The 21,085-nt window shown below is 41.9% G+C and overlaps 1 protein-coding gene across 7 annotated transcripts in view; it reads left to right on the plus strand.

Annotated features, from left to right (window-relative positions):
- Positions 1–633: 633 nt before the first annotated feature.
- LOC130200981 (apoptosis-stimulating of p53 protein 1-like) overlaps positions 634–21,085 on the plus strand; it is a 42,305-nt gene continuing 21,853 nt past the window's right edge. For 2 of the 7 annotated variants that reach the window (XM_056425545.1, XM_056425547.1), the window contains exons 1-4: positions 7,895–8,127; positions 11,251–11,398; positions 13,628–13,735; positions 16,067–16,131. In XM_056425545.1, the coding sequence (XP_056281520.1) occupies positions 7,993–8,127; positions 11,251–11,398; positions 13,628–13,735; positions 16,067–16,131 (456 nt within the window). In that variant the 5' untranslated portion in view covers positions 7,895–7,992. Of the gene's footprint in view, positions 777–7,890; positions 8,128–11,250; positions 11,399–13,627; positions 13,736–16,066; positions 16,132–17,965; positions 18,072–21,085 lie in introns of those variants that run through there. The other 5 variants (XM_056425548.1, XM_056425550.1, XM_056425546.1 and 2 more) reach the window with 5 other exon arrangements.

A 21,085-nucleotide genomic window follows, 5' to 3' on the forward strand; every position in this document is an offset into this window, starting at 1 on the left:
CTCACACTTGTATTTAGAAATGCCGTTATACTAAAAACATCATTAACTGTCACAGTTATGGTGCAAAACATACACACGATGAGTCTTATGAGTGTGTTCGAGTCACTTCCTGTAAACTGGAGCACTGTCACAAATGATCTGTAACGCTGAAGGTAAACAATGATCTCCACACAGCAGGGGGCGCTCTCACCCTCCAAATCACATGACTTAGAATCTGCGGACAAATAGTATCGATTTCTATATTGGTGGTTGTTCCACCAACTATTTTGTTGTGTTTGTTTCTATATTTGTTACTGAACCTGGTGGTTATTTATCACAAAGGAGGAGGAGGAGACCGGGGGCAGAGGGGAGGATCATCGGGACGGTGACCCAGTTCACCCAAAACCCCGAGGACCAAAGGATGGAACCAGGGACACGAAAACCTCACATCCAGTTTGTGTTTCCTCTCCCGGTGGAACACGGCAGACTCAGAGAGTGCGCGCGCGTGTGTGCACGAGAGAGAGAGAGAGAGAGAGAGAGAGAGAGAGAGAGAGAGAGAGAGGAAGGAAGAGGGAGGGATTGAAAGAGGAAAGTAGATAGGAGCAAGAGTTTTAGTTGTCTGAGCATCTACATATCTAGCGAAGAAGAAGAAGAAGAAGAATGTGGATGTATGGTACCTGATAAAGACCTTTAAAGCTCAGTAGAAGAAGAGAGGAGGAGGACAGGGAAGAGGGGAACGAGAGGAGGATAACGTTGTGTTTTCTACCGGGACAGAAGGAGCAGCAGGAATGTTGCCGGTGAGTTTCCGTTGGTGACGTGAACCCAACTTAACCTACTTCACTTCATCATGTCGTCTTCACTCACACATGCCGAACCACCTCAGAGCTAGCTAACGTCTTTACCGCCGAGGAGTTACCTGCTGTCAGCTGGGATTTAGGAAGGTTGTGAACACGTTTTATACTTTCTCCAGATACAATACTACAACTAAAAGACATTTCCCTAAATAACGGACAGGAACAGGGGGGCGCGTGAAACTTTTCCCCCCTCGAAAGAGTGATTTCTATTCTCAGAAAAGGCACATTAGACAAGAAGCGTTGCAGTAATGTGTAGTAAGTGGACAAAGAAGCTAACGTTTCTACACTAATTAAACACCGGGGTGTGTAATCATTGTCTGGGCTGGACCAATTCGCCACATTTAAACGGTTCAAAACCGGAAGTTGCGCGCTCTGCGTTAAAAATGGAAACTTAACTAAACTTTTTAAAGTGAGCTTTGGAGGAAGCCAAGTGTGCAAAGGATGTACACTTTAATAAGTATCCCTTAAAAAAAATTGTAAAAAAATAAGTTAAATGTCCTAGACTTTGAAAACTGCATGATACCCTGAAAAAGTGGTCAGGTATATGACAAGTATGCTATTTTGTTAGTTTTTGTCGTAATTATAGATAGACGACCTTACATACATACTTTACATATACCTATTTTTTTCTGGCAAAGAATATATGCATTTGTGGTTTTCACTTTTGTTGCATTACTCACTAAAGGATACATTCACTTTTATAATGAGGCTTTTATTTTGAAGGATCCAATCAGAAGTCTTACTGAGAGAGAGAGAGAGAGAGAGAAAGAGAGAGAGTGCAGTGAAATTGCTCATCCATAATTGGTGGAAACATTTTCATATTTGGCTTTGGAGAGATGCATAGAAATGCATTCATGCACGATTGATCAGCCCAAATACTGAACAAATACTAGAACAATATTAAAATGTCGCGTGCATGCATTTCATGAAGTTTCTTTGATGCATGATACGTTTCTGGTGAGTATGAAACGGTAGATGGGAAGATGTTTGTCACATACATGGAGGCTAAAGTTTGAAAGTCGTAACAGTTTATTGTAAAAATCAGTTTGCACCATTCTCAATCATCAGAGAGTTAAATAAAAAATTCCTGCTTTCTTCCTTTCTCAATCTTCCTCTCTCTTCATTGCTCGCTTTTTTTCTCCCTCTCTCTCTCTCTGTCTCTCTCTCTCACACACACACACAGGAAAAACACTACACTGCTTTGTGGCTGGCCAGGGCTGCTGTCATCTTCGGACAATACACTGAAGATATAGAGATGTGTTTACTGAGGAGAGAGAGAGATAGGGAGACAGATAACCCTTCTACCTTGACCTTTGACCTCATCCTGCATGTTTTTTATCTGGTTCAGACGAGTTTGTTTGTAGAAAAGCTTTCAAGAAAGTCCATGAAGTGGACACAAACGATCCAGAGGGACACACGCAGTGAGATGCACTGTATACTGTATTACTCAGAAGTGTCGGGATTGTTTTCTTTCTCAATGAGTTGGAAGGTCGTGCTTCACCGGTCACATGCGGTTCCTATAGAGACGGCACAGTGTGTGTGTGTGTGTGTGTGTGTGTCTGGGGTGTGGGCAGTGGGAGCTGGGGGTGCCTGAAAAGCACCAAATCACCTCCAGCTGTCACTGTGTTCCGCTGTGTCTCACACACACACACACACACACACACACACACACACACACACACACACACACACACACACACACACACACACACACAGAGACACAATGGGGAAAGCTGGTCTTCGGGATTTCTTTCGCTCCACACTTCTTGTTTATATTGAAAACTCTAAGCTTCAAATGCATTTCTGTCTTTTTTCTTTATTCTGCGGTCGGAGACAAACACCCAGGGAACAGCGATGTGTTTGTTGTTATGCAGACGTGAGACTCACATTCACTTCTTCTTATGAAGCGCAGTTGTAAGGCGATACACTGGAGACTCTTATTAGCAGGTGTTACTTGAAGCTGACAGCGAGGCCGAGCTATTTTCTCCCCGACGTGCAATACTTTCCTAATTCTGGTTGATGCACTGCATGAAAATAGAACGTCTTCATGTGTGGTTCATAAATGGCAGCCGTTTCTACCACTCCCACACTCGCTGCTCTGCCCTTCCATGATGCATCATTAGAAATGTCCCCGAGATCAAATTAAAGATTACGTGGGCTTCCACCAGCTGCTCTCCAACAATGTCCTCGATTATTTTGATTTAAGACCAAAGAGAGTTCAGGTGCAGCCCAGGATCGCGGAGGATGAGATACGATTTATTTTAAGGGACTTCAACAAAGCACGTGGGAAGAGTCGGGATAATTAGGAGAAAGAATAATAACTTTATTTTTATGGCACCTTTTAAAAATAGAGTTTACAAAGTGCTCTACAGAGAATCAAGGATAAAAAACTGGAACGGTAAAATACAAAAAAAGAACAACAGACAAACTGCATAAAAGGACGACATCGCTTAAAAGCAGTTCTTTAAAAATGTGTTTTAAGAAGTGATTTAAAAACAGCCTCACACATATGAACAGTTAGACAGACGGAGCAGGCTACATCTATTTCACTTCCAGGAGGATAACTCTCCTTGATTGGTTGGCACAGCAGGTATAAGCTCGCCATCGTCATTTAAAATGATTTACTGGCACACATAAAAAGAGAAGGCTTCAGTGACCTGCATTCAATCACATCTATTACATAATTCACATTACCAAAAAAACATGTAGATACACTACCGTTCAAAAGTTTGGGGTCACTTAGAAATGTCTATATTTTTCAAAGAAAAGCACTGTTTTTTCAATAAAGATAACATTAATCAAAAATACACTCTCTACATTGTTAATGTGGTAAATGACTCTTCTCGGTGGAAACGTCTGGTTTCTAATGAAATATCTCCATAGGTGTATAGAGGCCCATTTCCATCAACTATCACTCCAGTGTTCTAATGGTACATTGTGTTTGCTAATCGCCTTAGAAGACTAATGTCTGATTAGAAAACCCTTGTGCAATTATGTTAGCACAGCTGAAAACAGTTATGCTGGTGATATAAGCTATACAACTGGCCTTCCTTTGAGCTTGAAGTTTGAAGAACCAAATTAATACTTCAAATATTAATCATTATTTCTAACCTTGTCAATGTCTTGACTATATTTTCTATTCAATTTTCAATTCATTTGATAAATAAAAGTGAGTTTTCATGGAAGACACGAAATTGTCTGGATGACCCCAAACTTTTGAACGGTAGTGTATATATATACATGTTTACTTCACTTCACTACAATCCACCGACTAGGCCCGCGCTCAGAGTTTACTTTTTAAATTCGAAGACGAAGCACACACTTTGCGATAAGAAAATTAAACAAAGTTATCTGTGTGAAAACCACAGCTCCCTAGAACTTGTGCCATGCAGTTTAATCGTAACATGTTTGGGTTTTTATCTGTAAAACTCTCTCCACCACATTTGGAAACCTCTGCTGTCTGAGGAATCTAAACATCTGGTGTGAGGTCCTTTCTTACTCTTTGATATTTCTTTGTTCCACGGTCAACAGGCTTTCGAACGGGCTTTTCTTCTGACATCTGGAACAGAACCTGTGTGTTTTGGTGTGACTTCAGCCCTCGACACAGTTGTCCTTTCAGTGTGCAGCTGGTGCGGCTGATGAGCGCGGCGCCATGCCCATGTGACCTCTCAAGCGCTTCGAGTCGCCGAACCGAGACGCACACATTCACACCGGTCAGCTGACCTTATCTTACCGCATACAGACCAAGCAAAAAGGTTCAAAATCTGGACGTGAAACTGATTTTACTGTTTGAAGCCAATGTGTTAGTGTGTGTGTGTTTGTGTGTGTGTGTGTGTGTGTGTGTGTGCGCGCATATGTGTGTGTCCGTGTATGTGTGAATCTGACTATCTCTGTGACAGTATAGTGTTGTTCTGTCTGGTGTAAGTGGAATGCAGTACTGTCCCTTTGCAAGAACTTGGAAGAACATTTTGTTTATAAAAATCTCAGTTCTTGTGGAGACACACACACACTCACACACACACACACACACACACACTCTTACGAGGCAGGACCTCTTATCTTCCTCCAAGTGCTGTGAGAATAAATGTGGCATCGCAGACAGGGCTTTGACCATTTAAAACAAAACACTGCTCCTCTCAAATAAGCTCATATTACTCTTGTGATATGAATCTAATGATCCATTTTCACACAGCCCCTAAATTGTCTGATGATTCCCAAAATGGGCATTTTTTCTTCTTCTTCTCCATCTGATTTGTGACGCGCTTCATGTAAAGGGTCACAGTTCAGTGTGCCGTCTCCTAGCAGCCGCTTCAAAGGATTGCGGGACATAAATATCAGTCAGATAAGTAATCTGCGACTGAAGATTTACAATTGGGTGTCTGTGTGTGTGTTTGTGTTTGTGTACGTGTGTGTGTGTGTGTGTGTGTGTGTGAGCATAAACGACCAAGAGGGAGAAGAGCAAAGAAAAAGATAGTTTAGGACGTTCTTTTTTATTGTTGTTGTATTGTTTAGTGAGGTAATGTTGACATGATGTAACGTGTCTTCTGCTTCTTCTTCGATCTGTTTCCTGCGCCGCTCTATCTACTGATTTTTTTCTACTGATGTTTCTGTTTGGAGCACATGCACCAAACATGTGACCTTGTGTGGACAAATGTATGCGTATGTGTGTGTGACAGAGAGCTTTGCTGCCAATGTACCTCATGTGTCCTTTGTGTGTGTGTGTGTGTGTGTGTGTTTCAGTGCAGTCATGCTGCAGTATATCAGTGTAGCCTCTCTAATCTGTCCCCTCCAGCGTTTCCACGGCTGCTTCTGGACAGCCTCACTCCGCACCATAACCAAGCAACACACGCCGCAAATATTATTTTCTTTCCAAAACTCTCAAGCGAGCTATCTTTAACCTTCTTGACCCTCACCAGTCTGGATTCAAGGCCGGCCACTCAACAGAGACTGCCCTCCTTGCTGTCTCTGAGCAGCTTCACACTGCTAGAGCAGCCTCTCTCTCCTCTGTCCTTATCCTTAACACTGCTAGCCTCTCTCTTCTCTGTCCTTATCCTTCTAGACCTTTCTGCAGCATTTGACACCGTGAACCACCAGATCCTAATCTCTTCTCTTCAGGACCTGGGTATCTCAGGCACTGCACTCGCCCTTTTCTCTTCCTACCTCAACGACCGCACTTAGCGGGTAACTTGGAGAGGATCTGTGTCTGATCCTTGTCCTCTCACTACTGGGGTTCCTCAAGGCTCCGTCCTGGGTCCCCTCCTCTTCTCTCTGTACACTAATTCTCTCTGCTCAGTCATTCGCTCGCATGGCTTTTCCTATCATATCTATGCCGATGACACCCAACTGATCCTCTCGTTTCCCCAATCTGAAACACAGATAGCGGCACGAATATCTGCCTGACTGACTCTCTGTTGATGTCAGCACACCACCTGAAACTCAACCCTGATAAAACTGAACTACTTTTCCTTCCAGGGAAAGGCTCTCCCACCCACGACCCGACGACCACTTTCAACAAGTCTCTCCATCTTCCGCCGCAAACTCAAAACACATCTTTTCTGACTATACCTTGAAAAGAACTAATTAGCACTTCATTGGCACTTGAATGGCACTGACTTATGGTATTACTCATGGCATTATTTATGGTATTACTTATGGTATAACTTATATTATCACTTATGGTACTACTCATGGCATTATTTATGGTATTACTTATGGTATTACTTATATTATCACTTATGGTACTACTCATGGTATTACTTATGGTACTACTCATAGTATTACTTATGTTATTACTTACGGTATTACTTATGGTATTTTGGCTTTCTTGAACAAACTACTATCTCGATTCTTGTTCTGAGTTTGTACTCATGGTTGATTTACTTATTGTAAGTCGTTTGGATAAAAACGTCTGCTAAATGCCAATATTTGTATTATAACATTAATCCTGCCATTGTTTGGAAGATGACAAAGTCACATTTTCAGGATTCTTTTCAAAGTCAATACTGGTGCCTGTCATTCAAAATACTGTTACATGTTTTACAGTAATTGTCCGCGAAACATACATAATTGAATTATTTTGTACGAACTGTTAAAGTACAGTTAAAATTTAGTGAGAAGTTCTGCTTATTGTTTTCCTCAAACTATAATCATCAGGTATAATTATGACAAAATGACATTCAAATAAAAAGCTTACAAATCACAAGTATGCAAGTAGAAGTTAAACAAAGTACTTCAATATGTTCCGGTATTGTGTATATTATTGATCTTGTAAGTGAGAGTGTTGGTCTTGACCCTAAGTGACCCGGCCGGCTCCAGCCCTGCTGGACTCGGAGCTAAAGTAAAAATGTTTTGGCATCAAAGCGTCCGGGAGTTGGCACATGCTCAAACTAATCAATAAGTCAGTTGTGTAGTAATGTAGCATTGCAAATATACCGCTTACATTAACTACAAATAAATAAATAATAAATAAGTGGATACAAAATATGGCAAGATATGAGCATGAAAACAAAATATATTCACAACATGTACACAGTTTATATGACACAAGCTGATCTGATAATACCGCCATCTTAACCGTTTCATTACTCCATCGTGATACGTGAGAAATATTTAAAGTTTTTAGTAAACTGAGTTACTTGGTACACCTCTATAATGGCAAAACCACTAAAGGATTACATTCAAGGCTGATGGGTCAAATCCTCCCACCATACTCAAACCACTTTCAATGTCACGCCCGACTTCTAACAATAAGAACAGAAGCACCTCCGTCGTATGAGAGGCGGATGGTGTTCATGGACCACATCATCTTTCTAATAAAAAGCAATATCAGTTCAATATCACTGTCCACTCCCACCAACATCCATGAAAAGTGTCCAGATCCTCTTTAAAAAAACAACTCCTCCTCACCCTCTCTCCCTCTCCTCATATTCACTGAAAGGCGACTCCCTCCCTCCCTCCCTCCCTCCCTCCCTCCCTTACTGACACACGCTCTCATATTTGTATTCCGTCCCCTTGCACTTTGACATTCGCTCATTTCAAACACACTCTCGCCCTCCAGAGACACCCCTTTTCTCTATCGGCAGCACTGAATGGCTATCGATACCAAACACACACACACACACACACTACTGTGTGTGTTTCGTTGGCCGATGGTTCTCCGATGAAGCGTTTCTTTGGCTTGCTGTTGGAGCGACTCGTGATTGTGTCTAAGAACCTCAAACTGAGTCAGTGCAGGAAACGGAAGAAGAAGGAGGAGAAGGAGGAGAAGCTCAGAACCAGGAGCAACACACCGCCGGTGAGCTTGACTATACTTTACCACCAAAGGAGTGGTCACTCTGACATTTGGTGAGCTTGCTGTTGTGCAGCATTAGGCTGGGGCCACCGTGCCATCCCGCAAGCCCCGCCTCTGAAAAGGACAAAAAACCCTGTGTTGAAATTGCCCCGGAGAAACTCAGAAAATGAGCACTGATGTGTTTTTTTGCAGCAACACACCAACTAAAGGAAGACCAGGCTGTTTGTCCCTCTCGCCTACGCAGAGGCTCCGACAGTCCGACTCCATCTCTCCCTCGCGAAGGCCTAAAATAGCCAGAGTCTCTCCATTCAGCACCAGGGTCAATTTAGGAAACACGACTTCATCGGCCCGTGCGTGTGTGTGTGTTAGTGTGTGTGTGTTATTACCTTCGCATTGAAAATGCGGAAAGTTATGTTTTGATCGCCGTGTATTTATTTATTTATATATTTGTATGCGTGTTACTCGCATAACTCAAAAAGTATTAAACCGAATTTCATGAAATTTGGTGGGATGATTGGTTATTATCCGGGGACCATTTGATTAGATTTTGGTATCGATCGGGTCAAAGGTCAAGGTCATGAAAAGGTCAAAATCTTCTTTTTACCATAGCGCGGTACATTTTTATCCAATTGGCATGCAACTAATGCCAAAATGTTCATAATTCAATGCCCAATCTTGTGATATGCGAAGGTATGCGCTCTACCGAGTGCCCATTCTAGTTTCTTTGTGAGTCCTGTCCATTGATAAATAAACAGAAATAAGTTGTGCACGATGCTCAAAATGACCTATATAGTCTGATCTATGTATATAGAGGGTTACTTCGGGCAGGAGACAGTATTGTAATCTACACTGTCGTGGCCGTATTGAAAGAGCTGCTTCAGTGAGGGTCCTGGTACTGAGCCGTGATGTGCTGGGACACTTGAACTGAGCCTTCTTATTATAACAACTGTAGTTCTCTTTGATTAAAAAGTCTAAATGCTGTGAACATGGTCAACTAACATGAGGAAAATCATCATTTCACGACAATCGCATTTAATTAATTGTGTGTATTGTGTTGGCTTTTTAGTCCGCAATATTATTGAGTCGTAGTAATGTGAAAGCGTATCTTACAAAGCAGCTCAGTAGCGGTACAAAAGGTGCACTGCAGGGGTGGAAACCAGAGGCGGACCCCCCTGGCCCCGACAGATTCTGCACTGGACCCCAAAAATGCCCCAAATAATGAGGCCTGCTCCTTGCATGTGTTTGCTCAGGAGAATGAGAAGCAACATGTGGAGTGTAAAGCGCTGTGTGAATGCAGTCCCAATGTAACATGTCACAGGGAGTCCAGTCCAGTGATCTCAGATCTCAGGTCAGAACCACCCCCCCCCCCATTTAAAAAATATCTATTAAAAAAAATCTAGCAACTTATTTCTCTTCCGCAGAACTAAACGTTTCCTGGGTTTGACACCGTCGTTGGAAAATGTTAAGAAAAACTAACAAGTGTTCAAGGGTGCAAAAAAAAGTATCCAACCGGAAAACTCGGCCCAGTGCTGCCAAGTCCAAAAGTTACTGAATCTAGCTAGAAAGTCGCCAAGTTGGCAACACTGAAAGACTCCAGGCCTCCCCTCCAAAGCCTCCCAGCCAAAGCTCTCATTACAGACACAACAACACACATGTCTGTTGTCACTGTGAGTGTACCAGATATCAGGACAGCACCAAATGAGCGCGTGTTGCATTTACAGCTACAATTTTGGGATTGCGCTTGAAGGAGAATTAGGAGGATCTTGTTACTTGCTATCTGCCTACAATTTGGAGAAAAAACACACCAATGTTTTTGATTATATAAAACATCCTTTCATCTCTGGCAGCGGCCCTGCGGGGAAACAAATGCTGTTTCCTGCCATGTAAAACAGAAACACTCCAGCCCTCAGGAGGCCTCGGTTAGCCACGCTTTAAATGATTTGTAGACTTGTGAAACTCCTGCTGGGTCTGCAGGGTTTTTGTGCGCTCGCGTGTGTGTGTCTAATCCAAGCTTAAGTGAATGTGTGTCCACTCTGTCCGTCTGCATGCAAACAGAGATTACTTAACATGATCTAGGACAGGTGTATGGACGACTGTGGATTACTGTCCAGTGTATATTTAACATGTTTGGGGGGGGGGGGGGAGGCCCCATTGAATAAAAGTGTATCTGTACGTCTGCCTGGCTGCTCCTATCCCAGATTACCTTAAATTGATCCTTCGACTGCCGACTGACTATCTGACGTGACATCACCAGTGACACTGGCGATAACGCAGGATGTCCTTTTTCTGATTGCTGTTTTAATCTCTCGGTTCAGGATTTGATAACAATGATTTCAGAGGGGAAATCACATTACTACCCAGCTGATACTTTAAAGTCATTCATTGCTTTTTTTTCTCTCGAATTTATAAAAAAATACAAACCAAACATGAAGCTTTATTGTAATAACGTTGTCCTACCCTGTATTATTCTCAACTAAGTACATTTAAGACTTGGATTAACTTGATTTCTGCAGCGTACAGACTAAATGTGAAGAGACAAAATCCATCTAATTTTAATTGTATTGAATTTAGAGCAGGTTAAACCTTCATCCTGAGCCCTCTGTGTCCAAGCAGCTATTGATGGGTATTTATAGTCGTGATCGATGTGTTGTCCGATGGATGGCTGCGTCTCGTTACCAGCGGCAGCCATCGGTCCGCTTCTTTCGTCTTCTCATCACGTTACAGTAACATTTTGTATTCTCGGATGTCTTGAAGATTCAATTAGATTTTAAGTCACGTCTGCAGCTCAGGTTTCTTTGCCTTAAACCTCCTGGATTTAAAAGGCTCCAGATTGTATTGAATGCGGTGTCTGTTGGTCTCTGTGTGTGTCGGGGTTTATTTGAGCTAATCTTGAAGCGTTCAGTTTTCCACTAAAATAAGACTAGGGCTGAGTAATGTATCCGTAGTTATAATTAACGATGTGTTTAATTGCTTATTTAACCAATAGTTAGCCAAGTTATTCAATTATGTGATTCCAATCAGTAACCGATGAGAAATACATCATCCATCAGGTCCGTGTTCCCGAAAAAGGTAAGGGAACGTTGCGCTGTTTCACGACATTTGACACCTTTGTTTCCGTGGTTACAGGTGATCCTGACGGTTTACCTCAATGACACCCAGCAGATGCTAACTGAGGTCCCTGTTACTCCGGCAACCAGAGTGATTGACGTTGTCGAATACTGCAAAGAGGCCGGGGAGGGGGAGTGTCACCTCGCGGAGGTATGGAGTGGGCATGGTGAGTCCACCCGTCTACTAACTACACCCTTCTGTACATCTACACATGTCAGTTAGTCAAATGTAAAACTGTTGAGCGTTTGCAAAACAATCAAACTAAGGAATGATGACAGGCAAGAACAATTAAGAGAGGCAAAATGTGATCTTCAGAAAGACTCCGTCTATGCAGGTGATAAACTATTGCAGGGTTCGTACGTCATGGAAAACCTGGAAAAGTCATGACATTTTAAAATGATTATTTCCAGGCCTGGAAAAGTAATGGAAAAAACTTAAATCCCAAAAGTTTTGGAAAAGTAATGGAAATTTGTTATATTCAATTTTCATTCATTTGAAATAATGAATATGTTTTTAAAAGAAAGACGCTCAAAATATAAGCGGGCATAAAAATGAACATTTATATAAATGTTTATTCTTTTAATCAAACTATTGTCTCTCATTCGTTTGTGTCATTTAAGGTTATTATACTGTATGCTTTGGAATTGTCATTGTTTGTTTAAATACTACATTTTCTCACATTTTCTAACTTGTTCATCGTATACACTGTGATTTCAGTTTGGTCATGGACATTTGGTTTAAAGTCATAGAAATATCTGAGTCAAAATGTGTAAGAACCCTGTATTGTATATACATTGTAGCCCCTGAGCTCATCTGAAGCTTGCCTGTAACTCACTATTCATAAGTATAGTTACGCAACAAGTCGCCAACAGACTGCTAGTCTATAACTAAGGAGAACTTAAAATGTCTTAAGTATAAACAAAAAAATAAATGTAAAAAATAGTTATATTTATTTCCTCCTGTTTTTATTTATTTATTTATACATTTATTTAAGCATTTATTTATTTATGTTTTCATTTATTTATTTATACATTTATGCATTCATGCATTTATTCCTGTATTTTTCCATGCATTTATTTATTTATATTTAAGACATTTTAAGTCCTCCATAGATAACTAGAAGGATTAAACTGATATGACTTTAATCTTGTTGTTTTTGTTGAACATTGATATGGGGAAGCATGAACCCACTGAAGCTCCATTAAATAAGTACAGTGATGATAATAAGTGTTGTTGTTCTGCTGTTTTTCTTAGTAGTGAGACGTGTATTTATACACAAACATCGTTCATCACAATGTCGATTACTAATATAATTACTATTGACGTCCTGTTGACCGTCTGTGTAGAACATTCACGTTTTGACATGATCTTGAATTAGATGACAGGAGATAATGACAGTGTGCCGTTGGCCTCTATCACCTGTAAACAAAGTCACCTCGAGAAATCAATAGAGAGCAGACTGAATACCGCACGCCATTGTAAAGGTGAATGGAGCGAGAGCTCAGAGCCACTGTGTCTATTAGCCACATTCAGTCAATCACAGCAGCGACCCGCACGACAACACGGGGTGTCTGTGCGGCGCTGTGGCGTGACCGCGCGGCCAGGAAGGCTATAAATGGCTCTAATCCTACGCTGTTTCTCAGAGGGCGACGCTGTGGAGCAGCCCGTCATAAATGGTGGTGTAAATTGTGTCGCCTGTGCAGCGAGAGGCCATGCCTCAAGGCCACAACCGGCCTCACCACCGGTGTGTGTGTGTGTGTGTGTGTGTGTGTGTGTATGTGTGTGTTTATTGTTAGCTATTTATTGATTTTTCTGTCAAGAATGCCACTGCTGGGTTTCTAAAAACACTAGAATACAATGACTTCATTATTTCAGACTGTCTGCTTTTATCATTAAAATAATAATTACAGACAATTGAAGAGTTTGATTTATAGATACAGAATACTAACAATACAGGTGGTTTGAACCCTTGTTTAGCCATTTGCACCATGGAGTAAGTTTAGAATAGGTAAACCTTATTTTAAGCATTTAGTTTTTATACAAGGTGAAATATATTAAATACTAAAGACCCAAAGATTTTGATACACATTTTCTCTGGACATATTTGGCATCTTTTGGGACTTTGAGATCTACAATTGTATTATCTGATGGTAATAATAATATTGTCCATGATAATTAATTAATTATTATATTATTTAAATACCTTCCCACGTGTTTTGTAATTGTAAATGTGAAAATGTGTTGAAAAAAACAGACCTTCACATTCAAGTATGCAATGGGCATATACATAATATATGTGTTTATTTTTATAACACAGTGACTTCTCTAGACAAAGCACAATAAGGCGCTCTGCAATAACCTGGCGATGGTTTTCTCGCCCTCTGTCTCCCCTCAGAGCGAGTTCTCCCTCAGGAGGTCTTATTGTTGGACCTGCTGCAGCAGTGGGGAGCCAGGAGGCCAGAGGTCAGCTTCTACCTCCGACACTGCCCCTCCTGGACACAAGGTACAGCAAAACAAACACACAACCACACACACACACACACACAATTCTACCCAGATGTCTCATCTGAATATATTCGCTGACTCAGCTACAGCTTACAAGAAGATTATTTTGTTCCCAGTATTGAGCACTGTGAACTCAAATGTAGAAATCTCGCAAACACGGAGAGCCAGTGGTGTGTATGTAGAGGTGAGGTCAGGGGTGAGGTCAGTAATTAGCCAGGTAAGATGATTAGTGTGACATAACATGGACAGGGTGAATCTGGGGGGGGCAGACGAGACCACAGAGAGCTCACTATAGATCCAGCATTAAGCTTTGATGCTAAACCAAAAGAGTCGCCATGAGTGGTCAGGGGAGGACATTTACTTTATTGTTGCCTCACTGACTGAAATCCAGGGGCACATTGGGGGCACTTTTTGAAACTTGTGAAATAACATTTAACCTTTGTTAAAAATAATAAATATACTTATTCAGGCTTATATGAGGCTTATACTATATGAGCAATTGTCATAAAAATGGCAATAATAAGACTATTAAGCAGAAGTCTACAGATTAAAGTGTTTAATTAGATTTTTTTTTTCACAAAAACATTTTCTTTCTTTCTTTGTGGTTATTTATTGTTATTACATTTTTTTAAACAACTTTTAACAATTATAACTTATTTCTTTGTTTTTTTTATAATTTAAAATTATATTTATTGATTTTTTGTTGTGTACTTATAGGCAATACAGACAGGACACACACAACAACACGCTATTAAATGATCGAAATTATGGGGTGATCCTAGTGATATTAGGGGCAAAATTATATTTCTTAGGGGCAGTTTTGCCCTTTGCCCTCCTGTATTTCCGACGCTGTGAGTGGTTCTTCTTTGAATGACGCATTATCGTGTGTAGTGTAGCTGTGGCAGTGTTTTTTGTTGTTGTTTCTGCTCCCCTAGACAACCTCACCACCTGCTGGCGCGTTCCCATTCCCCCTCAATTTATTAAAAACACAACTACCATTCATTAGAATCATTATGATATGCTCCTGAGCTGTGAAGTAAGAAATAAATTAATCACAACATTATTTTGGCCACATCTGAGTCAAAGAGACCGTTTAGGTTTCGATTTTTTGTGATAATATTTGAGCTTTAGGGCTCCAACTAAACACAATAATGTTTTTTTCTCTCATTCCCATCGAACGCTCTGTCGACAATGAGCCGATTTTTGGTCATATTTTTCCGATCCCTATGATTTGCCACCCAGTCACAGTTCGCGTGCCAGCAGATATGTAAACAGTTTAGGAGCAGCAGGGTGAGATCCAGATACAAATATAAGAAACTAAATACAAGAGAAAGTGCAGCTGTGGAGAGAAGATACTGCTCTGTTCCCGTTTCCAGCGCCAGACCGTAACACAGATGTGTTTTTGATGTGAAGGATTATTACTCAACACGCAGCAGTCGATGGCAGGTTGGAATAACCAAACAGCCAAAAATCTGCTGCCAACTTGTGTTTGTTTCCTCACCTATTCTCATGAAATAACTTTCTCAAACTAGCCACTATATTACCGTAATGCACTTGCCTTCACCCCGACTCATTTAACATCATCTGCCCTCTGCGGCTTATCGAAAGGGGCGTGTGGCGAAGACACTGCTTCCTCGTAGGAGCTGACTCTGCTACCTTCCAGATAATCAGCCAAAAGTTCGTATTGGGATGAAAACAGAGGTCATACAGACTCACCCCGACTAATGCTGTATTTCTAGCTGTTTACATACATGCTAATTCATCTGCTCAATTAATGTGCTGACTGCTCTATTGACGGGAGGTGAAATTTGGAGCTTGAGGATTATCCCACAGAAAGCCTGTCTGGTTTTAGTGGAATTAATAGGAATGATGCTATTTATAGATTACTCACAGAAAGGAAGATGGAGCTGCGTACAAAGAAGATGAGGCAGAGTTCAACTTGTATTTCCCATTCAACATTGAATTTGGTTTCATCTTTATCCAGTGGCACGACATAATAAATAAATAAATATATATATATAGCACTTCTTATTGCAACAACTTATCCTCTTTGTTTCAGGCAAGTTGCCAACAACTTTCTCTGCATCCTTAAGAGAGGCTGAATATAAACACACACACACACACACACACACACACACACACACACACACACACAGTAACGTGTACACAACACCAGAATACACTGTAGCACACTAAGACCAGAACCGACTGATGGGGAAAAATATCAAAATATGTTCCATTTATCTTTAAAAGGCCACAAGGCTCAACTCTCTCTAACCTTGTATCAATATTTAATGCTTAAACTTTCTGGTCATTGTTCATTTATAAGCAGGAAGTCCGCAGCCTCTGGAGCAGAGCTGGACCTCAGAGTCAACAGAGAGCGCTGATGACAAGGTAGGTGGAGACGCACACACACACACACACACACACACACACACACACACACACACACACACGCTGGAGCCGGGCTTGGCTGGGCTGAGGGTGCAGGAGAGGCCGTGTTATGCATCTCTAAGAAATTAAATATCAACATCCAGGTTCTATTCTGCATTATGTATTAAAGGATCTTCATACATGCGTCTCATGTTGATGGTAAAGTCCCGTACACAAATTTATCATTGTGTGAAAATGTGATAAAAATATGCATATATAGACATACTTACTATATACAGGACTGTCTCAGAAAATTAGAATATTGTGATGAAGTTCTTTATTTTCTGTAATGCAATTTTAAAAAACAAAAATGTCATGCATTCTGGATTCATTACAAATCAACTGAAATATTGCAAGCCTTTTATTCTTTTAATATTGCTGATTATGGCTTACAGCTTAAGAAAACTCTAAAATCCTATCTCATAAAGTAAAAAAAAAGATTTATAACAGCTGAGTGTTTGTCAAGGCTCAGGAAACCCTTGCAGGTGTTTCGAGTTAATTAGACAATTCAAGTGATTTGTTTAATACCCTATTAGTATACTTTTTCATGATATTCTAATATTTAGAGATAGGATATTTGAGTTTTCTTAAGCTGTAAGCCATAATCAGCAATATTAAAAGAATAAAAGGCTTGCAATATTTCAGTTGATTTGTAATGAATCCAGAATGCATGACATTTTTGTATTTTTAATTGCATTGCAGAAAATAAAGAACTTCATCACAATATTCTAATTTTCTGAGACAGTCCTGTATATATATATTTGTGTGTTACTGTTTAGATATATGTGAATATATATTTAGAGATCAGATTTACCAAATACAATTCTCTAAAGCTAAAGGTCCGTTATCTTTAGCCTTTAAAGTACAATATTTATTTAACCCTCTTTCACTTATAGCTGCACATGCAAATACTTTTTAAAAGAATACTTTAGCTTAGCATAGCTTAGCATAAAGACTGGAAACTAGCCTAGCTCGGTCCAAATGTATTTAAAAAAATCCCACCATCGAAAAAAACCCCAGCTGTTATTTCACTGACACCGTTTCTGGAAGTTCCTATAATATCAGCTTCTGCTTGGGATTTTTTGGCGGACTTGAAATATGAAGTGTACCGAGCTTAATGTTAAACTCGACTCATTTAATGCAGCGAATGGTGCTCCGACGTTTAAATGGTCGTTGCGTGCGTGTGTGAGTATCCGCATTCATACAGCGCGACGCATTTGCACGTCTGTTTGTATGTGTAGTCTAGCGGATTAGCCCCCGGATTAGTGACAGTGATGATTAGAGTCATCTCCCAGTACACACACACACACACACACACACACACAATAGTGTGTACAGAGAGTATATTTACTGTCTTCACAGACAGAGATAAAATAGGAATTAGCCGTTTTGTCCCTCGCCCGTCTTCTTGTCGTTAGCTAGCCGTGTTTTGTTTTGCTCGCTCCATCCTGTCATCTTCTCTGCAAAATAATGAGTCATGTGGTAAAAAGAGCAGCTGACCTCACGCTGGCAGCTTTTTCATTTGTCACGAATGGCTATTTTCAACCGTGGCAGCGATTGTATTCAACCCCAGACGAGACTGTTTTTGTGCCCGTCGGTTCGGCCTCGGTCGGCCTGTCACCGACCGCGTGTCCGTGCTGGGCAGCCTGCGGGTTAGTGTGTGTGTGTGTGTGTGTCGGTCAGTCAGTGAAGGTAGGATTAGCTTGGTCCCATGACATAACCAGGCTAAGAGGATTGTTAACTAGCCAAACAGCTCCTCCTCCTCCTCCTCCCTCTCCTCTTCCTCTCACCTCGCACACTCCTTCACGGTCGCCTTGAGGTATCCGTCTTCCTCGATCCGCTGCCTTTAAACATTTGTTTGAAAGGCCAAACAGAGAGTTTTAGACAAGCCAGCGTTGAGGGTGAGTTCTGGAAATGTGTTTCCCTTCTGTGTGTGTGTGTGTGTCTACCCACCTTCCACTCTTTTGCTTTCTTCTCCCATCAGCTTGTCGTACATAATAGAACGCTTGAAAAACAGGAAGTGGGAGTGAATCCAGCGGTGGCTTTGAAATGTGTCTTCGTGTGTGTCAGCGGGCCTTACTTTTCCCCCCTTCTTAAGTTTTTGAAAGTCGTTCTCTCACTTTGTTCACGATCCAAACTACACAACACACACTCGCACACATTGGCAGACAAGGCCGTTTGTCTGTGTGTCGTGGCGTTTCTGTGTGTGTGTGTGTGTGTGTGTTTGTGTCACACAATCAGAGCACAGTGTGTGTTCCGGTCAGTGTGGTTTGAGGTGTGGCGTCTTTTGGCCATTTGTGTTTGGCCTTGTCGGCGTTATTTTCTCTCCGCGTGTGTGTTTCTTAGGGTTGTGGACTCCAAGTCAGGGTGGGACACTTGGCAACACATATATATATAATCATATCCAAGAGCTCTCACTGACGCTGACTGAGGCAGTTTGCACCGCTCTCTGTAGCGTGCTGGCACACACACACACACACACACACACACACACACACACACACACACACACACACACACACAGACGCGTCAGATGATGTTTCCTCCCACAGAATGATGTCAACATCACAGCGATGACAAGCGTGTGTGTGTGAGAGAAACGTATCGTTAAAGTGTGCAGCAGTTTGAAATGTTTTATTTCACTCGTGCCGAGGTGAGTGACGAAGAACTCGTCTTCAATATCACTGAATGGGAAACCCGGCTGTGTTGATGTCATTGTTTTCTTCAAACAGGTAGCAGGGATAGTTATGCGATAACCTCGACTCAGGCACTCGGATCCCGAGGTGTGACTAAAGTTCACTTTGCTAATGCTGTGATGGCAGTCGGACGCTATTCATACATCCAGAATATTTTAAATCATGCCGTGGTTGTCGGAAAATCCCCGTTTGGATGAACTGGGTAGGAACCCCTGATTTAAAGTAAAATCTTGTTTTTCTTTCCTAAATCCTGCCGACGGCCTTTACTGCTTCTGCCCGGGGAGGAAACAGCGGCCGGCCGCCCCGCCGCGTGAACCTCTGGGTCACCGGAGCGGTTCGGCCCGGGGGGCCGCAGGAACGTCTGAAGGCTGTTATTGCAGATTAAGGATGAATATTTCTACTGGAGGCGTACAGCAGATGGGAAGGGGATGGGCTTCGTTACTGTGATCAGAACAACGTGTCTGTGTTTGCCTGTGTGTGGGTGTGTGTGGGTGTGCACGTGTGTGTGTGTGTCTCTTAAATGTGTGCATACACACTGTTCGGAAATATAATACTTGCACACTGAGAAGGTAAAAAAATCCCCACGTGCTTCTGATTATATCCGTGATTGCAAAAGACCAACAACAGCTGCACGAGGCGCTCGTGGTGACATCACAGTGCCGTTGCTCTGAGGATCGCTCGCCACAGTTCTGACAACTTGATAATCTATTGACACATATATACGGTGGCCAGTAGTTGCATTTAATATTAAAGCACCCAGTAGGACTTCCTGAGCCAAACTCACGGGTTGTTCTGAACCTTGCTTTGCGTTCATCCCGAATAAACCCCCGGCAGCGAGTCTCTCTGCAGGCTGAATGCATGGCATCGGTCCCGCTGAGATACAGAGGGGACAGTGTGGGGGACGTTTCTGTGTCACATGGTCTGTTCCTGACACAACTGGTGAAGGCTGTACGTACCAGTGCTGCCGGACCAGTCGGAGCCCGGAGTCTGCTGCCCCAGTTATCACGAAAGTAGCCCGTTTTTGAATTGGAGAGGATTTATAAATTAACTTATCTGTGGGATTTGATGATACAAACGCCCATTTGTCACTGTATCAATAGACGACTCACTCATATATCCATATTCGGGTATGCTCTGTGGCTGCAAGAGATGTGGCTCCTCTGAGCCTCTAATACGAGTGCTTTAAAAACCACAGCAGTGATCAGAAGACGCGCTCTCCTGCGTCTCCTGGTCAAAGCCCGTTATTATGTTTAAAGTTATCCAAGTCAATCAATCGAAAGTCTCGGGTAACATTGCGTCAAACACTGAAACGGTCGTGAGTTGGAAGCTTTTATGAGGATTAATCCCCGGAGGCCGAGCCCACCTGAGTCAGTGCCCGCTTCATGCTTCATGCTTCTTCTTCTTCTTCTTCTTCTTCTTCTTCTTAAAGTCGCGACCGATACGACGGCAGCAGCGGTGTCCTTTACGATTTCGATGCACGGCTGACATTAACATTTAATCAAGAAGAAATCACGAGGAGCCCAAATGATCCGTATCAATCAGATCAAAAGAAGAGTTTCAAAAAATTTCGAGAAGATTTTCCAATCTGGCTAAACCAAACTTAACTCTGCGAAGGTCTCATCGTGTTTCACATGTATGCAAGAAATATGAAATATGAAGTCCATCTTTTGAGCCATTAGATTAATGAAACGCGGACATCCCGCTGTGAAACCAGTGAAGCGACCAAACAAGTTACAAGTTTGGCGGAAGCGACTAAAAAGGCTTCCTAAAAAACACATCCAGAACACGTCTTATTGTCAATATGCAAAGTGCAAAGTCATCCCTCATCAATATGAATGTTTCACAGATTGCTGCACCCGGAACAGCAGCACTGGCAAAAATGACCATCTGCTTTCACTGCTGGATGTGTGTGTGTGTGTGTGTGTGTGTGTTTTTCTATCTGTGTGAGACAGATGTGTGTCTGTTTCACAGAGTGACGCAGCAGTCACATGACACTGTGTATTTGTGTGTGTGTGTGTGTGTGTGTTGCAGACAGTGCAAAAAGAGGAGCACAATATGACGCTGCAGCAGTCAGCTGTTATTCCACTGTGTGTCCGAGTGTGCGCACACATGCGCGTGTGTCGCCGCTCAAGCCCGGTGGGGAACGTATGCCGCTAATCTACCAATGCGGCCAACGGCTTCATCATCACCATCATCTTCTTCATAACACACATCTGGAG

The sequence above is a fragment of the Pseudoliparis swirei genome, chromosome 11, assembly GCF_029220125.1.
Source record: "Pseudoliparis swirei isolate HS2019 ecotype Mariana Trench chromosome 11, NWPU_hadal_v1, whole genome shotgun sequence".
Taxonomy (NCBI): Eukaryota; Metazoa; Chordata; class Actinopteri; order Perciformes; family Liparidae; genus Pseudoliparis; species Pseudoliparis swirei.